Source organism: Perognathus longimembris, unplaced genomic scaffold (genome assembly GCF_023159225.1).
Source record: "Perognathus longimembris pacificus isolate PPM17 unplaced genomic scaffold, ASM2315922v1 HiC_scaffold_5425, whole genome shotgun sequence".
NCBI lineage: Eukaryota > Metazoa > Chordata > Mammalia > Rodentia > Heteromyidae > Perognathus > Perognathus longimembris.
This window is the reverse complement of record NW_025960851.1, coordinates 284,840-311,080: the sequence shown is the minus strand read 5'-3', so window position 1 is coordinate 311,080 and position 26,241 is coordinate 284,840. Positions and strand designations below refer to the sequence as shown.

The window sequence follows — 26,241 nt, the reverse complement described above, 5'->3', positions numbered from 1 at the left end:
CGGCTGCAGGACGTGTGGGCATTGCCCCCTTCCCCCTGCGCACCCCGAGACGGCTGCAGGACGTGTGGGCATTGCCCCCTTCCCTCCGCGCACCCCGAGACGGCTGCAGGACGTGTGGGCATTGCCCCCTTCCCCCCCCCGCACCCCGAGACGGCTGCAGGACGTGTGGGCATTGCCCCCTTCCCCCCCCCCCCCGCTGAGTGCGTGGTAGGAGGTTGGTGTCAGGCACCGTGCCCCCCGCCTGCCCCCGCCGCCCCCCGCCGCGGGCCTGGCCTCACCGGTAGGGCTCCATGGTGCGCACGCCGTAGAAGAGCGCCTCCTCCAGGAGGCCCAGGTGGATGCAGGCGTCCATGGCGCAGTCGAGCACCTTGAGCTGGTAGATGTTGAGGTCTGGAAGCCGCTCCGAGTTGCTGCTTATGATCGCCTGGCACAGGGCCAGCACCTGCTCCCACTCTGCCATCGCGCGTGGTTAAGGATTCGCTCACGTCCACGGAGATCCTGCTGGAGGCCCAGGGGAGCCCCGCACAGGGGCGAGGAGAGCGCAGCGTGCGCGCGCCGCGGAAAGCGCGCAAGAAACAAACACGCGTGCCCTGGGCAGCCTGGCCAAGTAAAATCTGCGGACCTCAACAAACCACCTTCTACCCCGGCCTGGGCTCCGGGGGGTGGAAATCCTGAAGAACCATTCCCGCCCCACGCGTCCCCCCAAAGCCTCGTCCTGAAACTCCTGCTCCACACGTCCCCCCATGCCTCGCGTTCCCCCCAAAGCCTCGCCATGAAACCCCCGCTCCACGCGTCCCCCGGACGCCGAGTCACGACAGGGAGGAAGCGGTTTGCTCAACTTTGAGGTGCAAGGCCTTTGTTCCGTTTCAGTTATTTCCCCTGGCAGTGTGCGCTCCTGACGTCGGGGGTGGGGTGGGGGCTGCAGGTCCCGCCCGTGGCTCCTGCGTCTCAAGCGCACACGAAACCAAAGGCAGCGGCACTGGGGCTCGCGGCTACCGCATCAGTTCACATTTGTTTTTTTAAGAAATATTATGAAGCAAAGGTGAGGCAAACCTTAATCAACGATTACGGCTTATGACGATAAACGGGGAGCAAAGGGAAAGAATGAGAAGACCCAGTGCTCCCCTCCTAGCACCCGCACGCTCCCCTCTCTCTAGGTGATCGGTGCGCCACCGCACCCCGTTTCCCTCCATTTCACTGAGGCAGTCGGGGGGCAGGGGACGTGGCATCCTGAGCCTCTGCGGACCTGCCTGGGGACCTCACACCGCACCCAGCTTGAACGCAAGCCCAGGGGACGCTGGTTTGGAAGTGGCCCTCCCCCTCCCCTCTCCTCCCCACCCCCTCCCCTCCCCCGGCCAGGGCAGCTCAGCTCTGCACGCGCCCCAGGCTGGAGCGCGGCTGGGAGAAACGTCTCCACACTTGGGCTGCAGCAGCCACGGTGCTGTCCTGGATGGCGGCTGTCGCTGTTCAGCTAGGCTCGCTCGGTGGCCAAAGTGCTTGGACACGCTGCAGGTCACACAAAGTGGGATGGGGGTGTCTGTGATGGCTGCGGTCCCATCCCCGGGGTTAGTGGGCACGGGGGACGCCCTCTGCACAGAGAACAGTGCCGCAGGTGCGGGGCCCTCCCCCTTCCCGCCTGCAGGATCAGGCTGTGGGAAAGGCGGTGTTGCTGGCGGGTGTCAACTCGTTCGGACCCCCACAGGCCCCGCGCCCCGCACCAGCACCCACTCCCACCCCCAAGCTGTTCATGGGAGCTCACAGAGCCACGGGGAGCGCACCCCAGGTCCGGAGCGCTCACAGAGCCGCGGGGAGCGCACCCCAGGTCCGGGGCGCTCACAGAGCCGCGGGGAGCGCACCCCAGGTCCAGAGCGCTCACAGAGCCGCGGGGAGTGCACCCCAGGTTGGCCTACTATCCACACAGCCCCTTACTCCTCTCCCAGCAAAGCCCACCCTTCCAGCGTCCATCTGTACCCGCCACACTGAGCGAGGGGCAGCAACACCTGTCCTGACCAGCTTAGCAGAGCACCTAACCCAGGGCACGGCCCCCCTGGGAGTTCCACACACCGCAGGGCCCCATGGAGCCCCCGAAGCTGCGTCCCAGAAGACGGTGGGCCAGTGACTCGCTTCTGCGTTCCCCCGACAAGGGTGTTGACGGTTCGCCAGGAGTATCCCCAGAGGCGGGAGGAACAATTTCCTAGCAGCCCACTGATGCTGTGACAGATTGCTGGGCTCACCTCGTGGCTCTTCCTGCCAGGATGAGCTATCTGACGAACTGTCAGGAGAAATGACTGCCTCTTGCGCAATGGCAGACACTCCTGTGGCGAGACGTGCACCTTATTTTAATACTGGGCTGTTTGCCTGTCACTATTATTTGCCTATTCGTTCCTACGCGTTCCCACTCTTTCGAAAGAGGTCTGAGGTGAGCAGCCATAGTTGCTGAAGCCAGATGTGAGTGTCTGCAGTCACGCACAGACATCATCTACCGGAACTCCCCCAAGCTGGGAAGGACAGGTGCCAGGCTCCCAGAACAACACTGGCAGCGCCGCTTGGCAAGCCTTTCCTGTACAACACCCTAGTGAACAAAACACCGAGTCATGTGAACTAAGAGGCTTTTCCCCAAGCAGACGCCAAGGCGCGTTTGCTCACGATTTCGCCCCTGGCACCGGCTGGTGCTGACCACCCGTTGCTCTGCTCCGGCCAGGAGGTGTGCGCCACCCGGTGCGGGGCCACAAACCGGCCGGCGGGGGCCAGGACACACTCAGGGAGCACAGGCCGACAGGAAGGGAGGAGAGGGAGCCGGAGCACCTAGGAGCGGAGCGCTCGCTCACCTTTCCCATTCTCCTCCTGACCCTCGCCACCCCGGGGTCTCCTCTCGCCGGTGAACCCTGACCCTCTGCCCACGCCCCGGCGCCCCGGCTCATCTTTTCCCACGCGGCGTGTCACCTTTTCGCAGTTCCTCCCTCTTTCTCGTCAGCCTCCACTCCCCATTCTCCCAGATGGCACGGTTGCGCTCCCTTGGTGAGACTCTCCTACGCCCCCAGTCGCTGCGGGGTGTCTGTTGCTCCTCTGAGCACGCCTCGCCACCCGCACCCCGCTCGCCAGCTTGACGCCGCGATAGGACGCCAGGGCAGACGACGCCTGAAGCGACGGCAGGCTCGGTCTGCCCTGCGGGCCAGTGGGCACCACATGGCGTGTCAGAACAAGGGCTCGCACCTCAAACCAAGACGGGGTGAGACGCTGGGAGACCAGGGTCCCCTGACCCCCTGGAGGGCAGGCTCCCAATGATCTACGGGCCTCGTTCCTACTAGGCCACCTCACGCCCCTTGCAGGTCCCAGCACCCCCTGGTAAGGCCACCTTCCCTACAGCAGGCACTGATGTGCATGCTTCCTTCCTCACAACTGGGGGGGCTGTGGGCCGCGCTGCGTCCCCTAACTTCACCTGAGGTAAATTAGGATCAGCAAAGTGCCCGGCGCAGAGTCGGTTTTCAGTAAGACTCTATCCAGGTGAGAGTGACTCAGAGCGTGGCCATCCACAGGCCCCGATTCCATCCCACAGGACCACGGCGAGCGGGCCCCCCCCCCCACACCGCAGAGCAGGACTCTGGGCCTATGAACGCGGCGGGCCTCCTGTTCCTAGGGCAGGCCGTTTTCTCCATTCTTCCAACCCACTTGACTCTTGTAGTCTCGTAACGTATTCAGTCAACACGTCCTTTATCCACGCCCTGCCTGCCCCAAGGTGAACATAACGTTACAGCTGTGATCATCTTAGTTTGTAGTCTACGTATCTGTAGTCCACGATCACACTTTTTTGTATTTGTATTACATTGTGCTACTTATCACAGCCGTGTAATTCCTTTACGTATTCTGCTGTTATGCTTTATGCATATTTACAGTCCTGAATTTCTAGACTGAAACAGAAAATCTTATATGCGCTGTTGCCAATTGTTGCCCTAAAGCTCAGCTGCCCTTCAAACTTGCGGAAGTCTACTGTGTCGTTGATCCTATGGTTTGCTCTCTGCCGCCCTGGCTGTTCTTCAGGGTCCTCTGGGGGTTGATGAGCCTGGGCTCTTTACTTCTCCTGGAGACGCTGAATCCCAGGCTGGCCAGGCGGGATGTGGCAACAGAGCAGCCGTCCAGGGTGAAAGCAACTGAGGAGCTTCTTCATGCTTTCACCGTGGTTACTGGATCATCTGGTAAGGTACCTGGTTCTGCTGGTATCTAACATAAATTTCTTGACCGCATTTTCCAAACTCCTTTACGAAATCTAGATATGAACCGTACCAAAAAAAAGCCCATGGCTCGTTGGCATACCTGCTCTTAGTGAATCCACGCAGGATCCAGAAATCTAGATATGAACCGTACCAAAAAAAAGCCCCCGGCTCGTTGGCATACCTGCTCTTAGTGAATCCAAGCAGGATCCAGAGATCCGCTTTCTTTTTGTTCCCCATTAACCCACTTCTAGATTCTAAGTCAAACTGCTAGCAAACTCACCGGACAACCCATTTCTGAAATTATGTACTTTATCTTTAAAAGTAGAAACAGCCATCTACCTACTCTCCCTGTCCTTCATAATTTGTTTTGTTTTTAAACCGACTATAGATTTTCTTAATGCCTACAGCATAACTAACAAGGCACGGGCTGAACCTGGGGCAGCCCTTTTCTTCCTGCCGCCTCCGTCTTCCCAGGGTGTCCACTCCACCCTCATGGAATCCTCCTCCTCGGCCTCTGCCCCAGCAGGTCCTGACCTCAACTCCAGACGCCTCCAGCGTGGCCAGGCACCCGAGGGCCTTCCCGGAGCCCCCCGTGACGTGCTGCCTCCCGTGCTGTGAGCCTGGCTGGCCCGGGCTCCTCCCCACTTGTGCTGAGGACTTACTGGGCAGCATCCCCTCGCCGCACGGTCAGCTTGGGCGTCTCCTGGCTCTGGGGGTCCACGTTACTAGATCACAAGGATTCTATATTTTCTTGAGAAATGAAGGTGAGTGGGAGAGGAGAATCTAGGAGTTTGTTACCATTGACACATAAAGAAACCACTGCCACCTGTCCTACAACAAGGCCATGTTATCTACTGGTGGGAAGGCTCCCTGCTGATCTTACTACAATCTCCCTTCTAATAGCCAAACAACTGGCTGGTCCAGAGACACAGCCCGAGGCCAGGACGCGGAGGAAAACTTATAGAGAGCCCCGACCTTGCCCCTGGCCTCGGTACCCCAAGCTCCAAGCAATAACCAGCCATCCCAATAGCACCCACCGCTTCCCAGATGCACCCACAGGCCCAAGGATACTCCACTGTGCCTTCAGTTCTTCAATTTTCTTCAGGGATTCTCGAACTTCCTTCCACACGTGCTCATCACCGGTTAGCATGTCAGCATCCTGCACGGGCCACGTTGAAAGACAGGTGGGAAAAAAGACAAATAAATAATGATACAACGAGCAAAGGGTCTGAACAGACATTTCTCTAAGGAAAACATGTAAACAGCCTATGAGCACAAGGGGTGAGAATCGGCTCACCAGCATTCACCCTCAGGGAAACACAGCTCAAACCCACAGTAAGACACTTTCTCATACCCGCTAGTGTACCTAGAACCCCAAAGATAGACAGCAGGAAGCACTGGCGGGGATGCAGAGAAACTGAGGTGTTCACACTCAGCTGGTGGCAATGTACCATGGCACAACTACAGTCTTTTCAGTTCATCGAAGGTTTAACCACAGAGCCGCCGTATCATGCACCCCTCGACGCAGATGAAAGAGAGACCAAAGTGTTCTCGAAAAAACCTTGCACACTAATTACTCATAGTTCACAATAGCCAGAAGGACAACTGAAGTGTCCATCAACTAGTGAAAGCACAGACGGGAAGTAAAGGAGCTGTACAATGGGTACTGTGCAACAATAAAGCAAGTGGAGCGCCAGTATCTGCTACAACGTGCATGGGCCTTCAAACTATTACACCAAGAAGCCAGGCGCAAGACACCCGGGAGGTCCGAGCAGGTAAAGCCACAGGGGTAGAGACAGGGTGGCCCGGGGAACTGAGGAATGACTGCTAATGGGTCAGTGTTCCTTGCTGGGATGTCGAAAACCTCCTAACTGTACCGTGACGCTGGCTACACAGCTGCAAGTGGACTACAAAACCCACTCTAAGCTGAGTGAGCTGTGTTGTTTGAGCATTTTTGTTCCGTAGAACTGTTATTAAAAAGATGAATGAAAGAGATGGAGGGAAAAAAAGGTTCCTTAGGAAGCCTTCAGATAAAGTTGTAAGGAAGAAGTTATCAACCAAGGGAAGCACCTGTACACCCAGTTGTGTGACTCTGACTTCCATCCAAGTTAGAACAAAAAGCTCTAATATTTAAAAAACACGATTCAAAACCCCTTCTTCAGCGCGCCCTCCCATCCAGCGAGGGGATTTGCAGGGTTCCTGTATTTCTAGCAGCACACGCAGTGCTGGACACAGTAGGGACTCAATCAGTATTTTGAATGAGTGACTCAGGTCATGTGGCCCAGAACTGGGTTCTTGGGGGGCAGGGAGGGGGGACAGGAGGGCACAGCCATGCTGGGTCAGCCATGGGGGAAGCAGAAACTGGGTCTGAGTTCTGCCTCTCCGCAGTGAATCTAAGCAATTTAGAGGAACACAGTCTTCCCCTCCACATCAGAGGGGATCCGCCACGCCGCTCCCCGAGAGCCATTATCAACCTGAGAACCAGATTCGGGGACATCGTGCAATGTGTCCGAAATCCTGAGCACGGATGGGCCATTTCCAGCGGTACCGGCTTGGTGCCCTGGCTGCGCTGTTTGTCCTTCAGTCGCGGCCGTGGACTGGGACATCCTCAGCTCGCGTCTCAGGTCTTTAAGCCCCCATGGCCCAACGAGGCGGCGGTCAGCTGCGAGTGGCCATTCCCACTTACATCACTTTGAACATCACTTTGAAAACCCCAGCTCCTGGCCCACGCCGGCACGCAGCAGGAGCTGCGGACCCGCAGAGCCGCCCGCGGCGCTGACTCGCAGGGCACCTGCAGCCCGGAAGTGCTCCCAGGCACTGCGCACGCTCGCACTCGGGGCTCAGCATGGGAGGAGGGGGGTGCGCCATCCTGGGGGCGGAGTCAGCGAGTGCACAGGCCTTCTCGGCGTCCCTGGAGACCCCTAACGTGCCCACTGGAAAGCCTGCACGTCACCCAGGCCCAGGAGGGCAGGAAAACACGAGACTTCCTGCCACTGAGAGCCACGGAAGCGAGATCCCCGGGGGAGGGGGAGGAGGCAGTGAGACGTGCGTGTCCCGTGAGTGCGTGGGCACACATGGTGCCGCTCCGTGCCCTTGCTGGTCTTCTGGAGTCCCAGAAGCACCCCATCTTCCTCCTGCCTCCACCAGCGCAATCACTTGGGACCTCACTTTCCAACTTTCTATGTCATCACGGCAGATTCCCAGGCTCTGAGAAAACCGTCTTACTTGTTGCTCCCATGGAAGGTAGAACAGGACGCCCTGGAGGGACCCAGAGCTGCGAGGACGTGGCAGGGAAAGGGAAATTGGGGGGCACGCAGGACTGTCATTGGCTGGCCTGAAGCCAGGCAGCTGTCCCAGCCCACGCAGGCCCGGCACCCCTGGACGGCCTCCAGGAAGAGGCGGGGGGGGGGGGGGCTGGCGGTGAGGGGCGTGAGCAGGGCTCCCTCAGCATGGCCGGCTTTGGGACGAGGAAGGAACGGGCCGAGGAGCCCTAGCCGCCTCCCGGCTGGGAGAGACAAGTGGGGGGTGATTCTCCCCTGAGCTCCTGAGGGGGAAGCAGCCCCGGAGGCTGCCCCGCGAGGCCGGGGGGCGCGTGCGGGAGACGAGCCCGGCGCCTCCTCCCCGGAGTCCATGACGGCCTGTCACGGGCGCAGCACGAGTCCAGCAGTCTCGGGGCGCCTTCTGCACTTCCGGCCACGGGAGCTTTGAACATGGCCCTCCTGTAACCGATGTCACCTGCTCTGACCGCTCGTGGGCCCTTGGCCGACGAGGCAAAGCTGCAGGCACGTTGAGCGAAGATGGCGTGTGGGGAGGGGGCTGCAGGGCAAGGCAAGGAGAGCCACCGCTGCAGGGCTGAGGCAGCCTCGGGGCCTGCGGTGCTCCCGGGAGCACGGGGACCCCTGTGGCCCTGCCTGTGCACCCAGGCCTTCCCCATCTACCCCCGGAGGCAGCGCTTAGTCTCTGCTCCCAATGCTCCAAAACGCTCAGCACAGAGCCACGAGCGTAACCAACGCTCACCGGGGCCTCTGCAGCCCGCCGGAAGAGGACCTGCGTTCGGAAACTCTCTGGATGTGTCTGGCATCATCTCTACGTCCTCACAGCGTCCTGGGAAGCATCGGTGGCACCTGGCGAGGCCCAAGAAAGCTTCAGGAACTGTCCTGATGCTCTTCGACCCCTTCTGCCCAGGAGAGGCTGCAAAGCCGGCTCGGCCTGGCCCGTCTGGGATGGGGCAGTGCCGCGACACCGTCTCCGCGCAGTCTGAATGCCCCTCCCCTCGGGGTTGCTTGAAAGTTAAAACTCAAGTCTGAGAGTTAATAAATTCAAAACACCCCAGTATTTAAATACTGTGAAAAGAAAACTAAAATCCTCCCGTCCTCCCGCGGAGTCCTTACAACGTAGTACCCTCCCACCAGGCAAGGTGAGGCCGTGGCCCACAACCCAGCGATTTCATATGGGAATTACATTCTTAACAAAATCCACCAGCAGCAAACATAATCAGATTAGCTGTTCCTGTGGGCTGACCCCTAAGTCTTTATTTACTTAACAGAAGAGCAGGCAAGCTTGGTGATTGCTTTCCAGTTCCCCAAACCAGGGCGGTGAGCGACGGGCAAGGCTGCACTCGCCGCTCAGAGCTGGCTCTACTGCCTCGGAGCTCTCCTTCGCCAACAGGGGTCTGGGCCTCGTCCCTGAATGGGTTAGAGGCCGCGTGTATCCATCCCCCGTGTGCAGCCCTCACTGTAAACATAGGTACCCAATGACACACGAGAATCTGACCCCCACACGCTTCTCCTGGGTTTCTGAGCAGGAAGTGCACCTGCCAGGGTCAGCGGCCACGAGGAAGGAGAGTCATGTTCTTCCGCCATGCGAATGAAGTCCAGGAGGGATGCCGGGCAGATCCCTGGCAAGAGGTCACGGGGCCCTGCAGGTTAGACGTCAGGTAGGACGGCTCCCCGCGCAGGCTCACCTGCCTCCCAGGAGCTGGAGACGAGCATTGTGCATGAGCTAATTCCAGACGGTTCTTATTCACAAGAAAAGGAAAGGGAGAAAGGTGCCGTCTTTCCAGTGCTTCCTGTTACCCGATCCTCAAGTAAACCCTAACCTGACTGCACTGGAGAGAGATGAACGTAGGGCACGAAACAAGGTAATGAGCATTTATAAACTTTCCAGTAATTCAGTAATTCTGGTGTCTTAAAAAGAGGAAGAAGGGATTTTTTATTCTTTTTAAAGTAAAGTTCAAACAAAGTGCTTGTGCTCCGGAGAGAGACTAGGAAGTCTCGCAATTCAAAATCATGAGGGAAATAAAGCTTCATTTGCAGTGTGTGTGACTGTAGCAGTCTGGTTGGTGGGGCTCGTGGATTAATATACGACACTACTCAAAAACCTTTATGACGAACAGGAAACATCTCTGCTGGAACCAATTTCCATGTCCGCTGGCAAAGCCCGCTGAAAGCGGTTTAGATTTCACTTGAGAGGAAAATGGCTCTTTCATAAAGTAGAAAGCGGTGGCCAAGAATGGAGCAGTCACTCTTGTATCAACCACAAGCCCTCAATGGGCGAGTGAACAGCCCAGGCCGGGCTGGAGGGGAGGAAGCGAGGCTCTCAGCCGCAAGCTCGGGCCGCTGCACGCTCTAGTCAGCAACCCGTGAGCCCCTGCACACAGCAACCAGCATGCAGCGAGGAGACGCTGGTGTCGGAGCCGCGGGCCCTGAGCTGAGCGCCCCCCCCACCCCCCCGCCCCGATTCTTCGGTGGCAGCCCCTCCTGACGAGGAGCACCTCGGCCGCGGGGCCTCTGTACAGCCCTGGACGCGGGCGGTCCCGGCCTCTCCCCACCTTGCCAGGGAGCCACCAGGGCTCGGTGCAGTGGCCTCGGCTTGGCGGAGGAGGAGGGGCGCGGACCCCCGGCGCAGCCCAGGCCCTCTGCCTAGACGGCTCTCCTCCACCTAGTCACGGAAGCAGATTCTTCTCATCCAACCAGAGGCAGGCCAAGGAGCCTCTGACCTCGGCAGACAGCACCCCGAGCTTCCCCCGGGCTGCATGGGGCCTTCCCGTCCTGCACACGGAGGGTGAGGGCGGGGCGGGTGACAGGGATGTCCTCCAGGTGCGGGGCGGCCCTGAGGCCAGGTGAGATGGTCTTTCATCAGCGTCCTAAGCCCTGAGACCTGAGACCTGCCACAGAGGCCCCCGTAAGGCTGCAGCGCGCTGTGCTGGGTCCACACAGCCGCGGACCTCAGGCACTGCACACACACACACACACACACACACACACACACACACACACACACACACACCCAGCTTGCTGACTCTCCTCGGCCATTCCTGTCATGGCCTTCATCCCAGCACTGGCCACGCGCAGACCCAGGCCCCGGGGGTACAGAACCGTCCAGGGCGAGGGGTGTTTCCTTCACGACTCCTGAGACGGTGGCCTTCGGTGTGTGAGCCCTGGCCCGCTTCGGCCTTCCCCACCCCTCCTTCCCTCGGCGCGGGGTCCCCCACCCACAACCCACAGGGAGACGGCCTGCGCCTCTGCCAGTGGAGAATGTGGCTAGAAAGCCAGGAGCCCCGCGGTTCACACGGGTAGTGCCCCAAGCCGATGGTTCTTGCACACTTCCCGCACAGCGTGTAGGGGCTGTTCTTGCACAGCTCCCGCGCGGCGTGTAGGGGCCGTTCTTGCACAGCTCCCGCGCGGCGTGTAGGGGCTGTTCTTGCACAGCTCACGTGCGGCGTGTAGGGGCTGGGCCGGCCCTGGCCAGCGTAGAAAGGCCTCCGTGAGGAGTGCTCCTGAGAGCACCTCCCCGGTTCGGCTCGCAAGGGCGCGTCCAAGCCCAGCCCCTGGCGCCCGCCACAGACTGTCGGACAGAAGGCTGGTGCAGTTACAAACGCATCTGGCCCGGCCGTCCTCCAACCGCACCATGTAAACACCACAAGGTGGGAGGTTTGGGGATCTGGGAAAATGGTTCTAATGGCAACAGCTATTCAGAGAAAATACACCCCCAAATTCAAGAGCAGGTTTTAATTTAGAGGAGACTAAAACCACAGCCTGGTCTCCTGCATCTTTTCTATTTCCTTCTGTGGGAGCAGCTGTTTCCACTCTCGGCTAAGAACAGACAGGAAATTGCTGTACACTGTAGCTGAGCAGGCTGGGGTCAGGCGGAGGGGCAACGATCTGACGGCAAGGACGAGGGCACAGCAGGCACGAATGCTCCAAGGACGCCGAGGACAGGGCGAGGGCTGGCACGGGTCTGTGGAGCGCGGTGGCCGGGCTGGAGCGAGGCCCTGGGTTTGATCCCTGTCCAAAGGAGGAAGGGATTCCATGACTCCAAGTCCCCAGCACAGAGGGGAAGCCGGGAGGCTGAACTCCATCCCAGCTCTGCTGCTGGCTAGCTGCGTGACCCACAACTCACAGGGCCTCCTGGCTCAGCTTCCCCAGGTGAGAACTTGATCGGGGTTACCATGGAGATGGGGACCAATCATTCCGCTCCATTAGTCACCCATGCAGAAGGTGTCTGCCGTGCATGCTGGGAGACCTGAAATTCTGAGAGCGACTTGGGGATGTGTGGCTGCGCAAACAAATTGCAAATCCCCCCCATCCCCTTCTCCCCCCCTTTCTACTTCAGCTTCTCATCCGCACACCACCCCAGCCAGAGCTCCCCGCCAGAGCGCGGGTCAGAACAAAGGCCACAGCTAACGCACCGCTGCGTGCCGCCACGCCGGGACCAAGCCGACCCACTGACTCCGCCCCTAACACCCTGCGCGTGGCCGTCCCGGACAGTGTTCCAAACACGGGCGAGCACGGGGCGCTGCTCTCTCCTGAAGCAGGCAGGCACGGGAGGTTATTTTACCGATGGTCCCAAGCTAGGGAGCAGTTTAGGGGGTCCTGGGATGTGGGGCTGGGCACGTGTCACTGGGCTGGCCACAGAGGACCCGCAGGAGAGTCACGAGACACAGGGCCCTTGGCTACCGTGGGGACCGCGACTCCAGAGGGGGGCTGCACATTCCCAGGGCGCCTCCCCAGCACCCAGCGAGGCCGGCCGGGTGTCCTCAGGCCATGCACAAAAACCTCAGAAGGGCTGGGTCAGTGAGGAAAACAGTTAGCACGCCATGCCGGCTCACTACAGAAAGAAAAGAGAACGCAGAATTGCATTTTGTCGCCCAGGGGAAAAGGTTAGCATATTCTAGAACAATCCCAAGCTGGGGCATTGGTCTTGGAGGGAGGGGGTGGGGCCGCATTCCTAACTGTCCTTTGGGAGGGGACGGCTCGCCCAGCCCTTCCTCGCCCCTCCCCACGCCCATGAGGGGGGCCCTGCCCAAGCCCCCCCCCCCCCACGGACGAGGTCCTGGCAGCGGTGCCCGGAGGAGCGGTGCTGGCGGGCTGCACCGAGCCTGCCCTGGCGCCTCACGACAGAAAGCACACGTCTGCGTTTCATATTCCAGTCAACCCGCTGGCCCCGGGCCAGGGCACCGCTTTGTAACATGGAAGATAAAAGCCCTGGCCATGTTTGGCGCCCTGCCCCCCCCCCTGCTCCCCGTAACTGTCTCATAAACCAGGCGCGCATTACCGAGAGCAGAGCCTTCCAAACCCAGCGAGGTCTAATGGGGCTTCACAGACGGTGCCAGAGAACCAGCAGAGGTGTGTCCGCCACTCCGGGAGAGCAGAGCCCCAGGGGCAGGGACTCTCGCTTGGGACCTGCTGAAACGTGGGGGTGGGGGAGAGATGGAAGCAGACGCCACTCCTCCTCAGAGACCCAGCTCCCAGCCCGGGGCACCCTTCCCCAGAGCCCGCCTGCTGGCAGGGGGTGTCTCCTGGGTACCAGGTATGGGCAGCTGGTCAAGCTTATCAAAGCAGGATCTGGGGTGCACAAGAGGGCGTGACTCACATGAAATCATGGCCTCTGGATCCGTTTCTACTTCGTTTTCGGGCGATACTTTGGTGGTTCAAATGATGCAGTACCAGACAGTGCTACTGCTTTACTATTCCTTTAATGTTGCACAGGACTTTGAAAGCGAGACTAATGTTAGCACACGTTTATAAACTAGACTACGAAGGGTTTCTTCTCTCGAAGCAAACACGGATGAGCTGAGGAGGCCCCGAGCTCCTCACTCGGATGCGGGCAGGCAGGCCCGGAGCTGCCAGAGGCTTCAGTTCTGCCTGGGGGGCTGCCGTGGCCCCCCAGCCTCTCCCACCCCCGGGGCGTGCGGTGGCCTCCATTCCCTTCCAGCTCCCAGGCGACGGTGCCCGCCTGCAGTCAGGACCAGGGCTGCCCAGGCCGTCGAGTATCAGAGCCGCTGCCCCCTCCTCCTGTCTACTCGCCTTGCCACGGCTCTCCGCGCTCTCTGCTGTGCACAGGTGTGATCAGCAGACGGCACGGGGAGCCCTCCGACTGGCCTCATTCTGACCCACAGTCGCACCCCAGGGCTGGGCGTGGGAATGGCAAGGAGTCACCCGAGAGGTGGCCTCCGCCCAGACAGGCTCCCAGTCCCCGGCAGGATGCCACAGGTGTCTTGATGCTGTCGTGGCGCGCGGAGAGCCGTGGGCTCCGGGTGACGGAGCCGAGTGGCTTCCTTCACCCATGCAGGAGCAGAGGAGCCGGCAGGGGGGACAGCACAGCCATGACGCCACGGGAAGAAAGGAAAAGGAGGGGGAAGCGAGTGAGGCGGGACCCCCCCCCCACCCCGGTGAAAAGCTCTCTCCTCCCTTACTGGAGTCCTGCTTCAGAGACCCAGACAAGCGGCCGGGGACATAGTTGATGAGGGAAAGAAGCAGGCTGAAATAGGAGGCTGGAGAGGCGGGTAAAAGCCAGAGGAGAGGGCGGATTTGATCTCGTGACGGTAAGAGAGGAATCCAAAGTGTTAACGTGAGTTTGCTGGAGGTCCACGTGCAAAGCACAGTGACTGGTGGAGGAGCGGAGGGCAGCTGGGCGAGGCACACCAATGTGGAAAGCAATGGCGCCCGGGTGAACAGGGCAGAGACCTGCACCAGACGCCCAGGGCAGGGCGAGGTCAGAGCGCGGGAGGGCAGGGGCTCGGGGTGCGCTCCGTGGAGGGGGGCGCTGCCACAGTGCCGCCTTCGGGGAGATCAGGGTGAGGGAGGGGCTGGGAGAGCCGCGTTCCCCTTGGGACGTGCTGAAGACAGACTGCAGCAGGGTGCGGGCAGAACCGCCCCGAGGTGGGCCCGGGAGCACAGGTATGGGAGCACGGCGGGCCCAGGAGCACGGGTATGGGAGCACGGCGGGCCCAGGAGCACGGCGGGCCCGGGAGCACGGGTATGGGAGCACGGCGGGCCCGGGAGCACGGGTATGGGAGCACGGCGGGCCCGGGAGCACGGGTATGGGAGCACGGCGGGCCCGGGAGCACGGGTATGGGAGCACGGCGGGCCCGGGAGCACGGGTATGGGAGCACGGCGGGCCCGGGAGCACGGGTATGGGAGCACGGCGGGCCCGGGAGCACGGGTATGGGAGCACGGCGGGCCCGGGAGCACGGGTATGGGAGCACGGCGGGCCCGGGAGCACGGGTATGGGAGCACGGCGGGCCCGGGAGCACGGGTATGGGAACACGGCGGGCCCAGGAGCACGGGTATGGGAGCACGGCGGGCTCAGGAGCACGGCGGGCCCGGGAGCACGGGTATGGGAGCACGGCGGGCCCAGGAGCACGGGTATGGGAGCACGGCGGGCCCGGGAGCACAGTGAGCCCGGGAGCACGGCGAGCACGGGAGCACGGTGGGCAGGTGGAGCCTGGGGACGGGGGACGGAGCGAGCCAGCCCGCAGAACCCAGCCTTCCTGGGGAGAGGCTGCGGGGAGTTCGGGGTGCAGTCCCTGGGGAGGCAGCGGGGCTGTGACTGCGACCCGGGGGGAGGGATAGGGCGGGGGCGGCGGGCCCGCAGCGTGGGGAGGGGAGGTGTCGGGGCCCAGGGGCTTCAGTCCCGCTCCCCGCCATCGGGAGACCGGGCTTCGGGGGACGGGGCAGGCGGGCTGGGCGGGCTCGGGGGGACGGGAAGGGGCCAGCCGAGGACGGGGAGCGCTGGCGCGCAGGGAGCAGCAGAAGGCGGGCTGGCAGGAGCACTGCGGGCATCACAGGTGCGGGCGGCGGGGGCGGGGGCTCACCGCTGACGTCATCCTCGGGTGGGGGAGGGGAGCAGCGGGGGAGGGCGGGCGGGAAAGGGGCCAAGGTAAGCGGGGAAGCAAACATGGGATTGGGCAGGAAGGAGCGGGAAGGCAGACACCGAGATCGTCAGGGAGTAAATCCCCCTCCTCCCGGCAAGCGCGGTCAGCCGGGCCGCGGCTGTTCCTGCGTCCATCGCGCACGCGTGGCGGGGCCCCTGCGTCTCCGTCTCCCCGGCAAGTTCCGATGCACTTTTGCTTTGTAACCAAGAATCTGCAGACCCCGGGGCACAGGCCACTAAGAGGTGGGAACAGGTTTGTAAAACGCTTGATCGACACCGGAGTGCACGTTTGCCGTACGCTTCTGGCTTGCGCAAGGCTCTGGTTCACCTTCCGGGACATCCGACGACAAGCGAGCTCCGTGGCATCTGGGCAGGGGCAGGGCGAGAGGCCCGGACGCACAGGGCTGTGGGAAGGCCTGGACTAGGCGGCGGGTCCCCCGGGGCGTCCACACACGCGAGGGCTCCACCCCAGGGGAGCGGGGCAGCCAGGCGGCCCACGCAGGCTGAGAGGCGCAGCCCCGGAAAGGACGATGCGCACTGGGGCAAGCGAGAACGTGTCCACACCTGAGGACGTGTCCACACCTGAGGACGTGTCCACACCTGAGGACGTGTCCACACCTGAGACCGTGTCCACACCTGAGGACGTGTCCACACCTGAGGACGTGTCCACACCTGAGACCGTGTCCACACCTGAGACCGTGTCCACACCTGAGGACGTGTCCACACCTGAGACCGTGTCCACACCTGAGGACGTGTCCACACCTGAGACCGTGTCCACACCTGAGACCGTGTCCACACCTGAGGACGTGTCCACACCTGAGACCGTGTCCACACCTGAGGACGTGTCCACACCTGAGACCGTGTCCACACCTGAGGACGTGTCCACACCTGAGGACGTGTCCACACCTGAGACCGTGTCCACACCTGAGACCGTGTCCACACCGCGGAGCGCTCCTGGACGCTGGGCTCGACTCTCAAGAAAGCAGAGCAAAATCTTTGGGAAAAGTTCACACCTTCGGTCGCAGATGAGGTACCGGTGAGGTAGAGAGAGAACGTTATAACGGGTGTCATGGTGTCACAGCTGCTCCCCTGACGGGGAGAGGCCTTGACGGCCCAAGACCAGAGTGGGGGCCCTGCAGCCCCCGAGAACACACAGACGGTGAGTCTGCGCAGGAGGGGCCCCAGCGGCGACCTCCTGTGTCCCCCGAGATGCTCACGGGAACCCAGGGGCAGCACGGGAGCACCAGGGACGTGTCCTGCCCTCCTGGACCCAGCACCCCGAAGGCTGCGTGTCCCAGGTGGACATCACCCACACTTCACTGTGTGATTTCAACAAAGATCTGGCCGTGTCTGCTGCGACCATCTATGGAAGACAACAAGAATGTACGGTGACGTTTCTGCTTGGTTGAGCAAGTGACCACACGTCAGGATGGATGCTACCAACTTGGATCTGTCCTTGCTAAGAACCATTTTCCTTACTGTACAAAAGAGGCTAGCTCAAGTAATAACAACCATGATATACATTGGGGGTTACTGTGCTAACGAATGCTTTCCCTTTTTAAATCATTTGAATGAGGTGGAAAGAACACTCAGTTTCTAATTTATCAATGCCAGGTCTACAGTTATAAAGATGGAATAAGTTCCTCTGGGTTTTAGCTGCTGTTGTGTAACTCAAACGCCTGAGAATTGTCTACTATACTGCACAGCCTAAAAGACCCAAGTCGTGGGCGTGGCCAGGTGGATGAGAAACCTATCCTCTCTTCCTGTCTTGCTCAGGGGAGGAACTAGGACCCCGAGGTCTGTTAGGAAAGGTGAGTTTCAGTAGGTGAGATTGATTAACTTCCGATCACAGTGGCCCCAGAGTAGAGCAATCTGTCTAAAGACACCGTGTGCCATCTCTGGGTCCTGCCCAGCTGGGCATCAGAGGGGATTCCTGCCCCAAGGGAGGGGGCTCTAGCCCAAGGCAGACGGGCCTCTGGGAAGCACTTCTTTTCTCTTGGTTAAATACAGAACCACACAGATCTCCGTGGGGCTTATGTGGACCCTACTTTATGCTTTTCCTCAGATTGAAATGTTCTTACCTACGCATGCTACAACCAGGCCTGCCTGTTGGTTGAAGTTTGACTCCCAAGCCCTGGGAGGACGTGTTCTGGGAAGACAGAGGGCTGAGCACGGGCTGCGGGACTGAGGTGGTGGCTGGAGGCTGCACCCCATCTCTGCAATTGACGGCCTTGGTGTGGGGAAATGGGCTAGGGCGTGCTCAGCGCTTAAACACTGCTGGGAAAAGGGACGGTAAGAATCTCCCTTCCTGGTCGGAGGCAGTGGTTCAAGCCTGTGATCCGAGCTACCGGGGAAGTGGAGATGGGAGGCTGAAGCAAAAGGAAGTTCACGAGACGCCCTCTCGATAGAGCAGTTGTTGTGCCCGCTACGTGGCAGCAGGACACGCCCACCGTGTACCTCTTACTACGGGGGAGAACCAACTGGAGGATCACAGCGCGGGCCCGGGAGGCATAAAGCAAGGGCCTCTTTGAAAATGACCCACGCAAAAGGTGCTGGAGACATGGTTCAAGTGGAGAGGTCCAGCCTAGCAAGTTTGAATTCAACTCCCAGTACCACCAACCAAACCAAACCGAACCAAACCCAAAACCTCCCTTACTGAGAGGTCCTTTAGGCTCTGGGGAGTTGTTCCATGAACAAACACCGTTGTTAAGCCTCATGTAATAGAGACAGACAATTGGAACATTCTAGTGTGCTCAACTCCATGCTTGGCTAACGACTGTACCAATTTCCTTTAGTCACTCCAGCAACAAGTTCATTATGGACCTATCAGAGAACAGGAACACAGCGAGCAGGAATTACACAGTGTTTGTGGGAAGTGGAAACAGGGGTGCTGCAGGAAGAACAGGTGAGAACCGCAGCCTCCGGAGTGAGACTGATGCATGCACACAGCCGGGCAGGCACAAGGCTACCGGACGCCAGGGCTGGAGGCAAAGGTGTAAAGGCCATGAGCCTCGGCCGAGGCTGGAAAAAGCATGGAAGCCAGGCCGGGCTAGGGGAGAGGGGAACTGATGAAGAGTCCCTTCCAGAAAAGTCGTGGGCCTACACTCTCCCCGCCTCCCCCACCCTGAGTGGGCAGAGTGGAGGTGGGCAGGTAGGAGAAAAGGCGGTGGAGAAACGCTCGCGCCCAGCGGCTACCAGAGGGAGAGGAGACAAGGAGAGGCCACCTGCGATGGCGGGGGTGTGGGGGTGTTCACAGGACTTCCTCCCAGGGCACTGCTTTGAGACCCCACGTCTCCCCAAACAGCCCCAAGCCCCACGACTCCCAACAGCCCTGAAGAACCTCCAGGTTCCAACAACAAGGCCCACCTAGCCTTTTCTCCCCAGGAAGCTTTCCTTCCTCCTGAGCCGTGGCTCGAAGTCACACGACACCGACCTTCAACACCTCGCGGTGAGTCACGTGAATTCCGGGTGGTGGTGTGGGAAGAGCAGGGATGAAGGGAGAACCAAGTTTGAGAAGCCCGCAATGAGGTCACTCAGTCAACAGCTTAATGACTGGAAAATAAATAAATAAGTCCCCAAGCGTACCCTTGGGTCCCAGTCTTATTTAGTTACACATCTGCTCTGCAGTGGAATGAGGGAGTTAATTACTTTTGTATGACACGTATGTATTCTGCGAGGCACCACACTGCACCAGTTAATAATAATCTACCGTCTGTTGACACAAAATGCTTAAATTAATAAAAATCGAAGTGATACATCTCAGCAAAGCACACTCCACTGAAAGGCAGGATGGCAGCAGTAGTAATTTTCCTGGTTACAAATTACTGAGATGAGCTTTGTGGCAGGACGAACAGTTCGAGGGTAAAGGGACTCACCTGGCCGCTGGAAGGGGCCGAGGTTATGGGGCTGGGGAGGACAGCTTCTACCCCAGTGACTACGTTACACAGCGGAGACTTGATCACCAGGAAGTGCCCCCAACTGACAAGGTTTGCTACTTTCTATTTAAATCTGTGTGCTCAATCATTAAGGTCTGAAAAGAAATGTGGGAGGGGCATAACTAACCCTTGAAGCTTTCTATTAGCAGTGAAAACCCTCTGCCTTCGACAATCACCCTTCACTACCAGTCATCAAACCCCTAGCACTGCAGAAGCAATCTGCTTTCTCCAAACTACAGAGTGGCGGACCACTCTGCAGAACAGGTACCATCTAGGGCTCAAAGCGCTGACACGGACAAGCGTCTAGTAAGCCCTAAAACCACCCAAAGAAAGCCCTGAAATCCAAGATACTCTGTGGTATTTGCACCATTTTCTACTGAGTAATAGTTAGTGAACAAAATGATCCACGAACTTTCTTTTACTTGTAAGCTCTCTTGCTTATTTGTTTAAAAAACTTAACAGAGGCTGGGGATATAGCCTAGCGGCAAGAGTGCCTGCCTCGGACACACGAGGCCCTAGGTTCGATTCCCCAGCACCACATATACAGAAAACGGCCAGAAGCGGCGCTGTGGCTCAAGTGGCAGAGTGCTAGCCTTGAGCGGGAAGAAGCCAGGGACAGTGCTCAGGCCCTGAGTCCAAGGCCCAGGACTGGCAAAAAAAAAAAAAAAAAAAAAAAAAACTTAACAGAATACAAAACAAGAACAATTTTGGTATGGTTTGACTCTCAAGTACCTCTCCAGGCCGTGGCTTGGGAGGTGGCAGACCCTTTAGAAGGTGGTGCTGGTGGGAGGAAGCTAGGTTACTGTGGGTGTGCCCTTGAGGAGGATATTGGGGCCCTGGCTGCTCCTTCCATCATGTTCTCTCTGCTACTTCCTGAACGTGGGAGATAAGCAGCTTGCTTCACCACACATTCCCACCAAGAAGTCCCGCGCTGCCACAGGTCCAAAGACAAGGTGCCATCCTATCATGGACTGAGACCTCTGAAACCACAAATCAATGTAAACCTTCTTCCCTACGAATCGATGATCTCGGGCACTTCTGTCTTAAATGCTGGAAAGCGAGCTAGCACAGGACTGAAGTCCCTAAGTTTATTGCCTGTGTGATCATTTCTTCTGTGTTGCCAAAGCTAAGAATCCAGCAGGGAGATTTGCATCTTGCTGACCACGCCACACCCCAGGCCTCACAGGATGCTAAATTACTTTGGGAAGGGCCTTTACCCAAGTAGGCCACACAGTGTCACTTGATGACAAGTAGGCCTGACACTACAGGAGTGTGGGCATACACATGTAGGCTACATCCTTGACTCGTTGCTATTTGGGGCTTGCCTTCCAGGAGCTTTAGATAATGGGGCTCTGTTAAACCAGCAAGGGAAGGGGAGGGCATTCAGTAAATGCTTATCGATGGTCTTATTACAAGAAGCAACAGATAGAAGTGAAAATAGCTTCAACCTCAAATGAATGCTCTAAACAAGAAAAAAAGTCAAATATCATAAGGTACCGAGTTTGTTCTAGTGGTGGGATATCTGATTTTTCTTTGTAATTCCAAATCATCTAACATACCTGAGAATTTATCAAGCCAAGCCAGGGTTCTAGAACTTGAGGGCTAGGAAGCTTCCTGGGAATTCACAGGTCAGACAGATGGGAGAGACGGTTCTCCCAAGCCCCCCACAGGTGAAATGCCACCGAGGCGTCATAAAAATCCAGGTCAGTACCTCTGACCCAAATACCTGTGGTTTAAGCCTACTTTCCCAAGCTCAGGGAGACTGAGCCACAGGCTGTCCTCCGGAGGAGCCCTTTCTTCTGTACGCTGGAAACTCTCTGTGCCCTTAATCATTTCTTCTAGGGTGACTTTCTCCTAGTGTTCTCTGACACCATTAGGAGTTTTCTTTTACCTTTTTAATTTACAGAGTTGTTGGATGTACAGTTACACAATGCATGCTCAGAACAAGTCTTGAGAAGAACAATGCTCTCAGTCTTTTGATGAGCCAAATGGTGATGACATAAAACTAAGGAATTCACAATTTGTACAAGGCTTTTTATTGACCTTCTGTAAAACACGAAGCTGTTATAAAAACACTCATTTATATGATGTTGAACTTGTATAATCTGCCTCATCTTCTGAGCTGAGCTTGAGCCCAAGGGAGCCTTTACCATGTTGTGTTGAACATAACCTAATTGTTTAGAAATAATGTTTTACTTTCAGTTGTAGAAAGAATAATTAATTGGCTGCTATTTTATGTATTGTTTTGAAAGACACAATAAATAAATTAGCATTAAGAAGGTATTTTTAAAATGCCAAGATTAACTACATTCTAAGAAAATCAAGATGAGTCCAAATCAAGGATGAGGCCATTTATTGCCTAGAGGAGTTTAGTGACAAATGTGGAGGTAGGCAGCTGTCTTATGACATTTTAAAATTATAGACAGGGAAGCATTACTGAGCCTCTCAGAATTTTAGGTCCCTAATTTACATACCCAGCCAGAGACAAAGAAAGCCCACAGTCTTACTTATTAGAGTCCTCAGAGTCAGAAAATGACATGGCAATGAAGGTTGAGAAAAAGAAGATGAGCTGACACTTGCAACTGACTCCCTAACTATAGGAAATGTGGCTGGTGTGTCTCCCCGCCCCCCCCCCCCACAATGGGAGGGGCGGCAGGGTGGGAGGCCACACTGCCACAAACCATAGGGAAGTGCAGCAATTGTGGAAGATGACACTGCACAGACGACACTGCCACGGACCACGAGAAGGGCAGCTGGGTGGGGGACCACAAGGACACCGACCACGGGAAGGGCAGCTGGGGTCGGGGACCACACAGCTATGCCTTAGCAACTAGTGCTCACGCCACCAGGGATGCTCTAGCTTGCCACAGAAGCATCCAGAGACCGTCTCAACACCCTATTTGAAACCATTTGCCATATACTGGATATTCAATCAGACCCAGCCACATCTCTTTCTTTCTTTGAAGAAAAAAAACATGCTGCATGGACTTGCAAAACCAGCTCTCCAAAGGCTCCTTCCGGGAACAATGGTGTGGAAATCATGCTCATTTCCCTGCCTCGCTTTAACATTTCTGACTCTGTCTTTGTGCCATGCTTTCTGGCTTCCTGGCTCTACACACGATTATCTTTCCTCGGGCTCTTGCTGCTCAGGAGCCGCCCCCCTGGGCCCTGGTCTTTGTGGCCTTGAACACTTGCATAGAGATGTGGTATGCTTAACCTGATCACACGAAGTGGACATGTACCAAGATATCACACGGTCACTCATTAGCTTCTAAAGCCCAAAGTGAATGGTGTGTGTGTGTGTGCGTGTGCGCATCTGTGCATGTGTGTACGTGCTGCTCCTGGGGCTCAAAGTCAGGGCCTAGATGCTGTACCTGAGATTCATGCTCAAGACTAGTACTCTTCCACTTGAGTTGTAGCTCCACTCTGGCTTTCTGGTGTTCTAACTGGAGACTGGAGCCTCCGAGAATGTCCTGCGTAGGCTGGCTTTGAACTGTGATTCTCGGATCTTAGCCTCCTGAGTAGCTGGGACGACGGGCGTGAGTCAGGGGTCCCCGGGTGGAGGCACACGCAGGGGCCGGGGGGCCCAGCTCTCTGTCTAGGAGAAGCCATCTCCTGTGATGTGGGGAGCAGTGTGTTCTAGAATAGACATCGCAGCTATGGCTCTTGGCTCCCAGGTGACGTCATGACCCATTGTCCCTGCTAGGACCCCTCCCAGGACCTCATGCCACGGGACAGACAGGGCTGTGCGGCTCTGCGATCGAGCCCCGTCCTCACTGGAGCATGAGTGCCTGCCAGGCTTTCATGGCTTCGGGAAAGCCACTCCAGTTATTGGAGAAGCAAAGTGCGGATCACGGGGAAGCTCCGTTAGGATCATGGTAGGTTCTGACCGCTTAAAACCCATTCAAGCAGGGCGGTATCTCTCCCAATCTTCTAAAGATTATGTGGTGTGGTTATGGTGGGAACTTTAGAAATAAGAAACACATCTGGCTTAGATGATTGAAAGTAGAACATAAACCATTTGGAACTCGCTGGTCTCATGTTCACGAGGCAGCTCTGCTCTTGATTCATTTCGCAAAGTAGGGGAAAGAAGAGGAAAAAAAATTCTTGGTTCACTAATGACCTTTAAGTAATTGATGACATTTTAAATAGGCTCTAGTTGCCCTAATAACTTCATGGGACAAGAAATTCTTACTTCCTTCGAATATAGCTTTAACCACTATTTTCTTTTTTGGACAAGTACCCTTTCCTCCTTTAGCTCCTCGGCTCCCTTCCTGAGGCCCACCGCCTAGCTGATCTCACTCTCACACACACACACACACACACACACACACACACACACACAAACACACACACACACACACACACACACACGTTCTTCATAGATCACCTGGCTATTCAAGGCTCTCTAACTCTGTTGCTGTGGAGGGTCTCAGAAGAGTCTAATAAAAAACAGTATGAAAATTGCAAAAGGCCATTTCTGGAAAGAACTGAAAGAAGTACCAATGCTAATAAATTCTGCTTCATTTATACAGAAGCAAATCAGAGGCCTCAGGGAGTGAGAGGCTAATCAGCAGCGCAAGGCCCCCCGAACCCAGAACGGACCCTGTAGGATGACTGTGCTCAGCCCTCTCGTGGAGTCTGGCAGGGCCTGTGGCGAGGAGGGAAGGCATCTGCAGGCCAGGAAGGAGATCGGGTCCTCCTTCATCTGTCCTTCTTTGCCTCCAGAGACTTGGGATTCTGAGCAAACTGTGGACGCCCAAGTATGGTGCTTGAAGCTCAGGCCCTGAAGGACACTCAAATGACAAAAAACAGAAACCAGGAACAGCTCTGCTGGTGCAGTAATAAGACAAGCATTTCCCTGAACCAACGAGAGAGCAGAACTGGGATGTAAAGCAATAAGCAGAGCAAAAGCCCCAGTGCCTCAGGCCAGGCGGCAGGCAGGCTGGCAGGATGCAGACTCTTGTCTCCTATAGGGAGTGGTTGATGGTTCTGCCAGTGGAATGAAGGAACAATACACCATATAGCATGTGACACTCAGTGGGGACAAATGGCTATGTTACTGGCTTATGTTTGTACCATACTGTACTTCATTGTTATTTTAGAACATGCTCCTACTGACAAGAAGTTTGCTGCAGAAGAGTTATGTTGTGCAATTCTATGTGTGATGACAAAAATCACCTAACGATGCATTTTTTAGAATGTATCTTCATCATAAAGTGACCTATGGCTGTGCATGTGCATGCAGGTGCGCACATATGCATGCGTGTACACACACATATACACACACATGTCTAGCTGGTTCTGTCTCTTCAGACCCCTGACTCATACAATATTAAACAAACTTCTAGCTCAATAGGGTAGAGAGGGCAAAGAAAACTACCTAATGGGGTGAAGACGCTATGAACTGGCGGTCCAGAAGTCATTCACGTCCCTCTGCCCCCGGGATCAACTCCGAAAAGCTGAAGTAGCTTCCTTCCCTGCTTTACAGCCAAATACGGCCCTGTGGCAGCCACTCAACAATGAAACGCAGGCTTTCCTTCGTCCTTTCTTAGCCCATTCTTGTCCCGGCGTGGGACCCTGAGATCAGAAGCAGCTAAGGGGAAATAAGAAAGGTGAAAGAAGATGGGGTTCCTCATGGGACCCCCAGAGCAGCTGCTCTTGTCCTGGATCACATCTCCGGAATTAGAAAAAATGTGCTCTAGCTCCTAAAACCCGTTTTACTTATCAACTTTATTCGTAACCCAGCCCTTCCCTAACTATTGTAGCCCACATCTCAACATTACAATAAAGCAAAAGTGAACAGACACTAATGTTTAATAAAGCATAGTTCATTCAAGAGCTTCTGAAGGCGTGTTGTATGTAGCCCTGACGTTCCCATGCCTCAGGACGCTGGCTGGCGGGAAGCAGGCCTGCTGTGTTTCCATGGCAGAGCACTGCGCGGGGGAAGGGAAGTCCGGAGGGGAGGGGAGGTTGGGAGGCCCAGGTGCTCTTGCCACTGGCAAAGGCTAACACTAAAGTGGATTTGGGGAGCCATCAGCCATGAATCCAGTGTCTCGACTAGGTTGTTTCTAAAGGTTCTTTTTAACGTGAAACTACGTTCTTGTCCACGCCAGCATTCCAACGAGCTGACGGTCTTTCTCAAGGAGTGAGAGCACTTACTTCTGTCCTCAGAGACTCGGATTCTGATTGGCTCCTGAAGTCACAGGTAGCCAGAAGACTGCGTGAGCAACGTGCCATGCACGCTGAAAGATCTGATTGTGAGCCACTCTTTTCCTTCCTCTACCCCACAGGCATAGTGCCGAACCTTTCTGTGCGGTTTCCTAATTTATTTATAATTATTGACATTAAATGAGATAATGATCACAAAAGATGTCTAACACTATAAGCAGCCTTACAAAAGCACTCCAGCACCAGATAACCCAATTACACACAAAATCCAAGTAAAGAGGCTCAGAATGAGGAGAGCACTTGAGTCATGTGAGCACGGCTCCATCTTTATCTTATGGCATTTATTTTCGCTCTTCTTCCTTCGTTAGAGAGTAAACATTGCTTAGAAAAGGAATCTCTATGTGATAAAGCACTTCAGAAGAAACCCTTGTGGAACACATCTTACAGAGATAAACTTGGTAACACCTGGTGTTTCTGAGCCACGCTGTTACCAACTGTAATGGAATCCAGCTCTCTCACTATAGCACAGCCTTGGGCCTTCTGTATCCTTTAATTACATGTTCAACGACTATATTCCCCAACACTCTAAGCCCCACAGAACCTCACCTGTGCTTACAGCTCAGCCCGGCAGGGACAGAAGTTCCAGGACAAAACAAGTACCTAGTTCATGCTCCCCCACCACACTCGGAGGGTCCTTTGCTTTTGATTAACGCAACCAAAGCCTCTCTGGCAGGTCTTGGAGCAGGGCTCCCGTCTGGCTCCATACA

The 26,241-nt window shown here is 56.8% G+C and overlaps 1 protein-coding gene across 1 annotated transcript in view; it reads right to left on the bottom strand.

The window, feature by feature from the left end:
• LOC125345228 (histone-lysine N-methyltransferase SMYD3-like) overlaps window positions 1-26,241 on the bottom strand; it is a gene marked incomplete at its 3' end in the record, with an annotated part of 73,685 nt that overhangs the window by 39,277 nt on the left and 8,167 nt on the right. Inside the window, exons 4-5 of the mRNA XM_048337444.1 lie at window positions 5,283-5,370; window positions 279-453 (exon numbers count right to left, since the gene is read on the bottom strand). Of these exons, the coding sequence (XP_048193401.1) occupies window positions 279-453; window positions 5,283-5,370 (263 nt within the window). The remainder of the gene's footprint in view (window positions 1-278; window positions 454-5,282; window positions 5,371-26,241) is intronic.